Source organism: Bison bison, unplaced genomic scaffold (genome assembly GCF_000754665.1).
Source record: "Bison bison bison isolate TAMUID 2011002044 unplaced genomic scaffold, Bison_UMD1.0 scf7180017864116, whole genome shotgun sequence".
Taxonomy (NCBI): domain Eukaryota; kingdom Metazoa; phylum Chordata; class Mammalia; order Artiodactyla; family Bovidae; genus Bison; species Bison bison.
Window position 1 is genome coordinate 779164 of NW_011494688.1, and position 12288 is coordinate 791451.

General features: G+C 39.8%; 1 protein-coding gene across 1 annotated transcript in view; it reads right to left on the reverse strand.

The window, feature by feature from the left end:
- Positions 1-80, reverse strand: part of CCDC6 (coiled-coil domain containing 6) — a 113090-nt gene extending 113010 nt beyond the window's left edge. The window contains exon 1 of the mRNA XM_010839401.1: positions 6-80. Within this exon, the coding sequence (XP_010837703.1) occupies positions 6-80 (75 nt within the window). The remainder of the gene's footprint in view (positions 1-5) is intronic.
- Positions 81-12288: the final 12208 nt, after the last annotated feature.

Here is a 12288-nt window from a genome sequence, read left to right on the forward strand (position 1 = left end):
CTCGCCTCGCAGGTGCTGGGGACACGTGGAAAGGTCAGCCCGGCTCGGGGATCCAGCCCCCGCCGACTCCGTGGCCCCATCTTCCGCTGACCGTGTGTGCTCCTGTCTCCCTCTATCTGTTTCAAACAGACACGCAGCCCTTTTAGTTTGATCTCTCAGTGAGCTTGCCTGGGAAGCTTCGGATAGCGCTCACGGAACAGAAAGTTCCCCTCCGAGGAGCGGAGGAGGGCGACGAGACAGGAGCCACAGGTTAACCTCGTTAAGAAAAGATCTGCAGAAGAGACACACCGCCCTCTTTACTTCTCCTAATAATCCCATAAACCACCCTGCGCTCAATTGTCTAAACGAGGTGCAAGTTTTTTCTTTTCTCTCTGCATTTTGCAGACAATGCCAGGACCTGTTGGGCAATAGGATTAAGACAGTAACATTTATCTAATCCAAAAAGAAAAAAAAGACAAACAATTTTTGTGGATTAAAACATCTCTTTGAAGTGCCAGTTTTCCAAAGCAACTGCAGGCAGAGCATTCTGCTATACGAATAGTGATGAATGCAAGTGGGAATGCAACATAACCATCATTTTCTTTCCCATCATCTTGCCCACTCCTAGAAGACTTAAGTAGGTCAAAACTAAACACAGATTAATTATGCTAGTGTGGTTTAATTCGGGGTTCTAGTTTTAAAGAATAAGTAATTCAAAATCAAAACTTGCATTTCCCTTTCTCCCCTCCCAAACAAAGGCTTACAGGAAATTGGCCCAGCAGGTGAGATAATTCTTAACACTTTACACTGTTGACACAAAACAACTTTCACTTATGTATGAAAATCAGAAAATGAAACCGACCAGACTAGTTTTATTACCCAAGCTTAGTCAACAGAAGAACAAACATATGGAAGCAAAATATAGAGGGAAAATGGAGTGAAGTTTTTTCTATTGCTTTGAACTTTGGGGAAAGTTTATAATGTGTTAGGAAGGATAAAGAAGTGGCTTTAATGATTTTTATTTCAGCTCCTCCATTATCTTTAAAACTAAATTTAGCCTAATGATTACAGTTATTCAATGGCTAATGAAAACTGGTACCCAGGAATAAAGTGAAACCTCCAAGTATTCCAAATGACATCATCCTTTACCAAGATGGCTGCTTTTTGGCAGCCAGCTCCAAAATGCCAACCGCAATCAAACCCCAAATTTCTAATTATTTTTTAGTTTAATACTAAACTTCTGAGTTAGTCACTGTTGGTGTAGCAGGAACAACAACAAAAGAGTCGACTTTGTTCTTCAGAAACGTTCAGCCAATGTAAATAACTGTTAGAAGTGACCAGTTTAATAATTTTCGCTGAAACTTGCTCTTCTCTCTGACTTTTCCTTTTGGGAATCTGCTAGAGGAGACAAACAGCTCGTTAAACTGGAAACAGCTTCTGTAAAACTCACTTGCTGGGTGAAATGGAGGAGTAAAGCTATCAGGGAGCAGCTCCACAGGGGGAAACCCAGACTTAACATTCTTTCCACTTCACCCAGCACTGTGATAGAATCTTTTAAGAGCCAGTCTGGCTTCCATTCTTCACAAGTTTCCATTGTTCCCTATCCCATAGTATCTTGAAGCTTCCACCTCTAGAGCTTACTTAGAAACACTCAGGAGACAAGTTGCCTTTCTCTTAGCTTTATCACCAACTGCATTCAAAGAGAGGACTTAACTGCTACCAGTGGGCAGAGGGGTGGGGTTTAAAGTGCTTGACTTTCTTAAAGGGCCCACAGTTACTGTAATTTAAAATGGATTGGTTTTGAATTGGATTTGGAGGAACACTGCATTTTGACATGATACTCACAGGCAGTAACTGTGTTTAGAAGGCCTCAGGGAGAAAGTCATCTTCTAAAGCTTCCCTGCTGATACAGATGGGAATAAACTGGAGAATACTTTTTCACTGTGGTTTTTATTGTTATTGCAAAGCAGAAGCATGTCTAATTTTCTACTTCTTGTAAAAGTGGTTCCCCTTATAAACAGACCATTTATCACAACATTGGTTCAGTAATAGAATTACAATGAAAACACTAGTTACAAAACCAATAATATCATTATAAAACTTCTTCTCAGCTTTCCCGGGGAAATGAATCAAAAGAATAAATGGTAGTATGTGTTGCCTGGAGGAAGAAGAAACAAATACGGACCATCAGTTCCATTGGACAAATAACAAGATTTACCTTTGTCCAAAAAGCAAGCTGCAAAAATATAACAACAAAGAAAAAGAATACATATAGTCTAATTGCAAGGTACAACGTCTCTTTGTCTAATGCCATTTATTCAGCTGATTTACTCTGTGGCCTTGGAATGTTCAATAATAAAGTTAAGGGACTTCCCTGGTGGTCTAGCAGTTAAGAATCTACCTTCCAGTGCAGGGCTGCGGGTTCCAGCCTTAGTCAGGGAACTAAGACCCCACATGCAACTGAGTCTGCGCACTGCAATGAAGAATCTGCATGCTGTAGCAAAGACCCAGTCCAGCCTAAATAAATAAATAAAATTTTAAATTTTTAAAAATAATAATAAAGTTAAAATATAGACATACATCACTGGTGATTTTTGTTTAACTTTTAATGGTTAACAATAAATTGCTGTACCTATTACATTAGCATTGGATACAAGTGATTTCACTCAAGCTCTGAATAGACGGTGGTTGCGGAACCTATCATTACAGTTGTTTGTTTGTTTGTTTCTAATTTATTTGGCTGCAGCGGAGAAGGCAATGGCACCACACTCCAGTACTTTTGCCTAGAAAATCCCATGGACGGAGGAGCCTGGTAGGCTCCAGTCCATGGGGTCTCTAGAGTCGGACACGACTGAGTGACTTCAGTTTCACTTTTCACTTTCATGCATTGGAGAAGGAAATGGCAACCCACTCCAATGTTCTTGCCTGGAGAATCCCAGGGACGGGGGAAGCCTGGTGGGCTGCCATCTATGGGGTCGCACAGAGTTGGACACAACTGAAGTGACTTAGTTTAGCTGAGCTTAGCTTAGCAGGTCTGGGCGGCCTTTGAGTTCTAGTTCCCCTACCAGGCATCAAACATGAAGTCCCAGCCACTGGACCACCAAAGAAGTCCCCAGAATCCATCAATACAGTTTTAAAAAGAACTGGAGTGGCCTATTGCCTTCTGAGATAGCTTACAATCTGACTGTAGAATGTGTTTCTCTCAAATCTACCTCTTACATATCAAAAAATAATAATAATTAGAGTGAGCCACATATGACCTGGCTTTCACAGAGTGCCTGAATTTGGATAGAATCATAGACTGTGCCACTGTAGTGCTATTATTTCTTGAAAGGTAACTGATAGTAGAGATACTTGGAGTAACAGGCAAGTTTGGCCTTCGAGTACAAGAGGAAGTAGGGCAAAGGCTAACAAAGTTTTGCCAAGAGAACACACTGTTCATAGCAAAGACCCTCTTCCAACAACACAAGAGACAACTCTAAAATGGACATCACCAAATGGTCAATACTGAAATCAGATTGATTATATTCTTTGCAGCCAAACATGAAGAAGCTCTAAACAGTCAGGAAAAACAAGACTGGGAGCTGACTGTGGCTCAGATCATGAACTCCTTACTGGAAAATTCAGATTTAAATTGAAGAAAGTAGGGAAAACCATGAGGCCATCCAAGTATGACCTAAATCAAATCCCTTAAAATTATACAGTGGAAGTGACAAATAGATTTAAGGGATTAGATCTGATAGATAGAGTACCTGAAGACCTATGGACGGAGGTTCGTAACATTGTATAGAATGCAGTGACCAAAAAGAAGAAATGACCATCTTAAAGAAAAAGAAATGCAAAAAGGCGAAATGGTTGTCTGAGGAGGCCTTACAAATAGCTGAGAAAAGAAGGGAAGCAAAAGGCAAAGGAGAAAGGGAAAGATATACCTACCTGAATGTAGACTTCCAAAGACTAGCAAGGAGAGGTAAGAAAGCCTTCTTAGGTGAAGAAGAGGTGGCAAGAATAAACAGAAGAACTCTACAAAAAGTGTCTTAATGACCCAGATAACTACAGTGGTGTGGTCACTCACCTAGAGCCAGACATCCTGGAGTGTGAAGTCAAGTGGACCTTAGGAAGCATTACTACCAACAAAGCTAGTGGAGGTGATGGAATTCCAGCTGAGCTATTTCCAATCCTAAAAGATGATACAGTTACACTCAATATGCCAGCAAATTTGGAAGACTCAGAGGTGGCCACAGGACTGGAAAAGGTCAGTTTTCATTCCAGTCCCAAAGAAAGGCAATGCCAAAGAATGTTCACAGTACTGTACAGTTACACTCATTTCACATGTTAGCAAGATAATGCTCAAAATCCTTCAAGCTAAGCTTCAACTGTATGTGAATCCAGAACTTCCAGATGTTCAAGACAGATTTAGAAAAGGCAGAGGAACCAGAGATCAAATTGCCAACATGTATTAGATCATAGAAAAAGCAAGAGAATTCTAGAAAAACATCTACTTCTGCTTCATTGTCTACACTAAAGCCTTTGACTGTGTGGATCACAACAAACTGTGGTAAATTCTTAAAGAGATGAGAATACCAGATCACCTTACCTGCCTCCTGAGAAACCTGTACGCAGGTCAAGAAGCAACAGTTAGAATCAACATGGAACAACAAACTAGTTCCAAAGTGGGAAAGGAGTCCTTAAGGCTGTATATTGTCACCCTCCTTATTTAACTTATATGCAGAGTACTTCATTTGAAATGTGGACTGGATGAATCACAAGCTGGAATCAAGATTTCTGGGAGAAATATCAACAACCTCAGATATGCAGATGATACCATGATAATGGCAGAAAGCAAAAAGAAACAAAAGAGCCTCTTGATGAAGATGAGAGAGGAGAGTGAAAAAGCTGGCTTAAAACTCAGCGTTCAAAAAATGAAGATCATGGCATCTGGTCCCATCACTTCATGGCAAATAGATCGGGGGAAAATGGGAACAGTGAAAGATTTTATTTTCTTGGGCTCCAAAATCACTGCAGAATGGTGACTGCAGCCATGGAATTAAAAGACACTGGCTCCTTGGAAGAAAAGCTACAACACATTTAGACAGCATATTAAAAAGCAGGGATCACTTTGCCAATAAATGTCCGTATAGTCAAAGCTATTATTTTTCCAGTAGTCATGTATGGATGTGAAAGTTGAACCATAAAGAAGGCTGAGCACCAAAGAATTGATGCTTTTGAACTGTAGTGCTGGAGAATACTCTTGAGAGTCCCTTGGACAGCAAGGAGATCAAATGAGTCCATCCTAAAGGATATTAAAAAGCAGGGATTACTTTGCAAATAAATGTCCATATAGTCAAAGCTATTGTTTTTCCAGTAGTCATGTATGGATGTGAAAGTTGGACCATAAAGAAGGCTGAGCACCAAAGAACTGATGCTTTTGAACTGTGGTGCTGGAGAAGACTCTTGAGAGTCCCTTGGACAGCAAGGAGATCAAATGAGTCCATCCTAAAGGAAATCAACCTTGAATATTCACTGGGAGGCCTGCTGCTGAAACTGAAGCTCCAATACTTTGGCTACCTGTTGTGAAGACCCTGATGCTGGGAAGCTTGAGGGCAGGAGAAGGCAGCAACAGAGGATGAGACTGTTGGATGGCATTACCGACCTAATGGACATGGATTTGAGCAAACTCCAGGAGATGGTGAAGGACAGGGAAGCCTGGCATGCTGCAGTCCATGGGGTTGCAAAGAGTCAGATATGACTTTGTGACTGAACAACAACTAGTTCCTAGGTCTGGAACAGAGTTTCTCACGCTTGGTACTATTTACTCTTTGAGCTGAAAAATTCTTTTGGTTTGTTTGCTTTACTGAAGTATAGTTGATTTACAATATCATGTTAGTTTCAGATGTATAACACAAAGATTTAGTTATAATTAGACGTGTTATAACTATATATGTGTGTGTATTGTTTTTTCAGATTCTTTTCCCTTATGCATTATTACAAAATATTGAATATAGTTCCCTGTGCTATATAATAGGTCCTTGATTATATGTTAATCCTGTTCTCCTAATTTCTCCCTCCCCCCATTGTATCTTTTTTTTTTTTCAGGTTCCATATAAGCAATATCATATGTTATTTGTCATTCTCTCTCTGGCTTACTTCGCTTAGTATGATAATCTCTACGTCCATTGGAAAATTCTTCATTGGGGCCATGGGGAGAGGGGCTGTCCTGTGAATTAATTGTAAGATGTTTAGCAGCATTCCCAGCTTCTACCCATTAGATACAAGTACTGTGCCAACCAAGCATCTCCAGACATTTCAAAATATTCCCTGAGCGGGGGAAAATGCCCACAGTTGAGAAACACTGATCTTGTGAAACAATCATTTTTGGAGGGCAAAAGCAGGCCCACTCTGGAGTGGCTCTTCTGGCAACATTTTTATAACATAGCACTGAGCCATTAAGAGAGGTTCCCTCTCATTTCAAATTCCCAGTGTCAACTAGCGAAGAGATTCTGCACCCAAATAGCTTCATCCACACTTCTCACTCTTGTTTGCCTTCAACTACCCATTTCTTTAATATGCCTTTTCAATATTTTATACTTAGTAACATTTATCTAGCCTTGCATATGTAGTAATCCATGCAAGCAAGAGATCAAACCTAAAAATTAATTACATATCTCATCTGTATCCTGCTATTTCTGTTCATTATTTGTCACAAGAATCAAGACTATTTCTTCCAACAGCAGTCTAAAGAAATGAGTCATCAGCCTAAGTAAATCAGGTGAGAGTCAAGGATTTCAACAATAAAAAATGAAATATATGACTTATATGTCTGAAGATTTGGCAATCTACAAAACCTAAAACATGTCTTGACACAGATCATGCAGGACTACTGAGCAGGAAGTGCTTTTTAAATCCTACTAAATACACAGCAGAGCTTGAAAGAAAGAAAGGGAAATCCCAGGCTCCAAGAGCAAAGGGAAAAACTGGAAACAAACCAAATGTCCACCTACAATATAAATCCTGTTGTATTCATGCAATGAAATAACGTACAGCAACGAAAATAAACACACTACAAGTACATGAAACAATATGAGTGAACTACAGGAATACAATGATAAGCGATGGAAACCAGACACAAAAGAATATATGCTATATGCTTGCATTTGTATAACATTCAAGAGTAGGCAAAATTAATCTGTGTTAGAAGTCAGAATAATGATTCTTCTTGGAAGGAGATACTGGTTGGAAAGAATATTAGGAAATTTCTGCTGCTGCTGCTAAGTCGATTCAGTCGTGTCCAACTCCGTGCGACCTCATAGACGGAAGCCCACCGGGCTCCCCCGTCCCTGGGATTCTCCAGGCAAGAACACTGGAGTGGGTTGCCATTTCCTTCTCCAATGTGTGAAAGTGAAAAGTGAAAGGGAAGTCGTTCAGTCGTGTCCAACTCTTAGCGACCCCATGGACTGCAGCCTACCAGGCTCCTCTGTCTAGTAACCTTTTTCCTTATCTGGGTACTTGTTACCTAGGTATATTCACGTGTGATATTGAGCTAAGTATTTATAATCTGTATGCTTTTCTATATGTATGTTATACTTCAATAAAATGTATAAATCAAAAAAGGGGAAGAGCAGAGTACTATAAGCCAGAGTAGTGACCTAGTAGCTGAAACAGGAGCAGTAGCACTGTGAGTCTTTCTAACCACCATAGTTGAGTTTAATGTCCATCAGGGATAGGACTTTGAGGCCTTGGGCCTTATAAAGCAGGAAGATGTAACTAAGATACCTATAAAATGGCAGCCTGTCCAAGAGCTACACCACACTGAAAGGCTGGATTGCAGGGATGGAGGTGGGGTGGGGTGGGGAGGAGTCTTCCTACCAGCAAACAGGAAGATAACAAGGAAGACTGTTTGCCTTAAACTGAGTTCAGAGTTTAAAAGAAAATCTCTTTGGAAAATTTGTAATCTAGACCCAAGCCTCATGGAGTCAAGGACTTCACATATATACCTCATACTACTACATGGTCCAGAAATCCCCCAAATATCTTCAAAGTTGGGCTGGCATGGAAGCTTGCTGGGTGATGGAGAGGTTCTATATCTGGACTGTGGTGATAGTTATGCAAGTGTATACATTTGTCAAATCTTACCAAACACACTTTTACAAGGTATTTATATTCTGTGCAAAATCCTACCAAAAAAATTAACTGTTTTTTATTTTATGCCAAAAAGTAGTTGGCATAGAGATGGTAATATTCCTAGTGCAAGCTGGCAGAAACAAACTCAAACTCACTCTGGAAGCAGTTTCAAAATGAAGATGGGGTTACAGTGAAAATTACAAAACACATAGAGAAATAATCCACCTTGAACAAAAATTAGCATATAATAAACTACAGGATGGTATTACTATCCCTACAACTTCAGTTAAGACTAGTATTGGATAGTGGACTTCCCTCGTGGTCTAGCGTCTAAGATTCCATACTTCCAATGCAGTTATCCCAGGTTTAGCCCCTGGTTAGGGAACTAGATCCCACCTGCTGCAACTAAGGATCTCGTGTGCCATAATGAAGATCAAAGATCCCACACACCACACCAAAGACCTGGTATTGCCAAATAAATAAACAAATATTTAAAAAGACAAGTGTCGGATAGAGTTGAATTGGATAAAATTAAGTATATTTAAAATAACTAGCCCCATAAAAGAAGGAATAAGACAGAAAAGACATGATCAAAATTGAAGACAGAACAATCAGAATCACAAAATAATGAACGAGAACATTTAGAGCTTAAAAAGACATTAACCAGGAACACACCTGTAGTCAAAAACACACACTTTATCTAGCTTGTTGGGGCAAAGGAGAAGGTACACCAGAGCAGTCGTGACAGGGATTAACTATAGAATTTATGCTTGAACTAGGTGAAATATGTAGGGTTTAAGAAAGTGGAGATTGGTTCTGAATCAGATGTTGTCAAGAAGTGGAGGAAATTTGGTGACTGAGTATCTTGATAATTTTAATCTGAAAAGCAGGAGTATTAAAGCATGACTGAAATTATCATTGGCAAAGAAGCACTCATATTAGTCAAGGATGCTATGTTATTTCTGTGGCTGCAGAGGGGCCTTCTTTTGGTCTTGTTCCAAACACTTAGATGGAGGGGTTTATCTGGTCTTTGTTTTTACTCTGTTAGCATTATCTTCTTTCAATTAGGAACACCTGAACTGCCACTTCGGAGAAGGCAATGGCAACCCACTCCAGTACTCTTGCCTGGAAAATCCCATGGACAGAGGAGCCTGGGGGGCTGCAGTCCATGGGGTCACACAGTCAGACACGACTGAGCGACTTCACTTTCACTTCTCACTTTCATGCATTGGAGAAGGAAATGGCAACCCACTCCAGTGTTCTTGCCTGGAGAATCCCAGGGACGGGGGAGCCTGGTGGGCTTCCGTCTATGGGGTCGCACAGAGTCGGACATGACTGACATGACTTAGCAGCAACAGCAGCAGAACTGCCATTTGCTCAGTTTTGAAATGATTAAATTTTAAAACCCTGAATTAAATTATCAATATTTAGCAGGTTGACATAGCTGAAGAGAGAATTGGCAAAGCAGAATAAGACTCAGGACTTCCCTGGTGGTCCAGTGGTTAAGATTTCATGCTCCCAATACATGAGGTCTGGCCTTGATCCCTGGTCAGGGAACTAGATCCCACATGCTACAACTAAGAGCTGGTGCAGCCAAAAAAAAAAAAGACTCAACTAAAGACATTCTAAAATAAAAACAGACTACTAACAAGTCCAGGTGAAGAATTTCTAGATGTTCTACTGAAAGGATCAAGATACAAGAAAGAACCATGAGCAAAGGAACTGGGAAGTTTAAGTGAATAACTGCCTACATACATGTATAATAATAATGATAATGAATAATGGGAGTAAAAACCAATGTAACAACAGTTACTATTTAAGGGAGAACTAAAATCCTGTAAAACAATAACAAATTAGTAGAGAGGAATTAGAGTTAAGGCAATATAAAACCTTTATGTTCAATAGGAGAATAGAGATAATGACTCACTTGTGTTTCTGTTAAATAGAGTAATTCATGTTAGAAATTTAAGGTAAACTACTAAAGGAATAGAAATGGAATTTTAAAATTTCAAATCAGTCAAGGGAAATAAAAGAGAAAAGTAAAAGCTTGATCAAGTCATGAGGAGATTTTTTAAACTAAAAGGAGAAAAGAGAACAGAGAAAATCAGAATAGAAATCACACACATAAACACAAAAATTAGAGAAATTTGTGCAAAAATATGAGATGCATAATAACTGTAATTGATTCTGCCTATAAAAAGACAGAGATAATCACACTGGAGAAAAGAAAGGAAAACTCAGCCACTTAAAAATAAAACTATAAAACATTAAAACTAAAGACTTAAAAAAACTGAAAGAATGAAAAAATGTATATTATATTAAAACCTACTAAAAGAAAACTGACCATCCCCAAGAAAAAGAAATGCAAAAAGGCAAAATGGTTGTCTGAGGAGGCCTTACAAATAGCTGAGAAAATAACATAAGCGAAAGGCAAAGGAGGAAAGGAAAGATACACTCACCTGAATGCAGAGTTCCAAAGAATAGCAAGGAAAGATAAGAAAACCTTTCTCAGTGATCAACGCAGAGAAATAAAGGAAAACGAATGGGAAAGAGTAGAGATCTTCCCAAGAAAATTAGAGATACTAAGGGAACATTTCATGCAAAAATGGGCACAATAAAGGACAGAAATGTTATGGACCTAACAGAAGCAGAAGATATTAAGAAGAGCTGGCAAGAATATACAGAAGAACTATACAAAAAAGATCTTCACGACCCAGATAACCACAGTAGTGTGACCACCATTTGGAAATGGTGGAATTTGGAAAACTCAGCAGTGGCCACAGGAAGGGTTAAAGTCAGTTTTCATCCCAATCCCAAAGAAAGACAAGGCAAAGCATGTTCAAACTACCACACAGTTGCACTCATCTCACATGCCAGGACTAAAAGAGCCTCTTGTTGAAAGTGAAAGAGGAGAGTGAAAAATTTGGCTTAAAATTCAACATTCAGAAAACTAAGATCATGGCATCTAGTCCCATCATTTCATGGCAAATAGATGGGGAAACAGTGGAAACAGTGACAGACTTTATTTTGGGGGGCTCCAAAATCACTGCAGTTGGTGACTGCAGCCCTGAAATTAAAAGACGCTTACTTCTTGGAAGGAAAGTTATGACCAACCTAGACAGTTTATTAAAACCCAGAGATATTACTCTGCTGAAAAAGGTCCATCTAGTCAAAGCTATGGTATGGATGTGAGAGTTGGACTACAAAGAAAACTGAGCACCAAAGCATTGATGCTTTTGAACTGTGGTGTTGAAGAAGACTCCTGAGAGTCCCTTGGATTGCAAGGAGATCCAACCAGTTCATCCTAAAGGAAATCAGTCCTGAATATTCATTGGAAGGACTGATGCTGAAGCTGAAACTCCAATACTTTGACCACCTGATGCAAAGAAATGACTCATTTGAAAAGACCCTGATGCTCAGAAAGATTGAGGGCAGGAGGAGAAGGGGATGACAGAGGATGAGATTGTTGGATGGCATCTCCAACTCAATGGACTTGAGTTTGAGTAAGTGCCGAAAGTTGGTGATGGACAGGGAGGCCTGGTGTGCCGCAGTCCATGGGGTCGCAGTCAGACTCGACTGAGCAACTGGACTGAACTGAACACACACCAGCAAACTAAAGCTTAAAATTCTCCAAACCAGGCTTCAACAGTATGTGAACCATAAACTTCCAGATGTTCAAGCTGGATTTAGAAAACACAGAGGAACCAGAGATCAAATTGCCAACTTCCATTGGATCATTGAAAAAGCAAGTGATTTCCAGAAAAATATCTACTTCTGCTTTATTGACTATGCCAAAGCCTTTGACTGTGTGGATCACAACAAACTGTGGAAAATTCTTGAAGAGATGGGAATACCAGACCACCGAACCTGCCTCCTGAGAAATCTATGTGCAGGTCAAACCGAAATAGTTAGAATGGACACAGTACCTGGACTGGTTCCAAATTGGAAACGGAGTACAATAAGGCTGTATATTGTCACCCTGCTCTTTTAACTTATATACAGAGCACATCATGAGAAATGCTGGGCTGGATGAAGCACAAGATGGAATCAAGATTGCTGGGAGAAATATCAATAACCTCAGATATGCAGATGACACCACCCTTATGGCAGAAAGCGAAGAAGAACTAAAGAACCTCTTGATGAAAGTGAAAGAGGAGAGTGAAAAAGTTGGCTTAAAACTCAACATTCAAA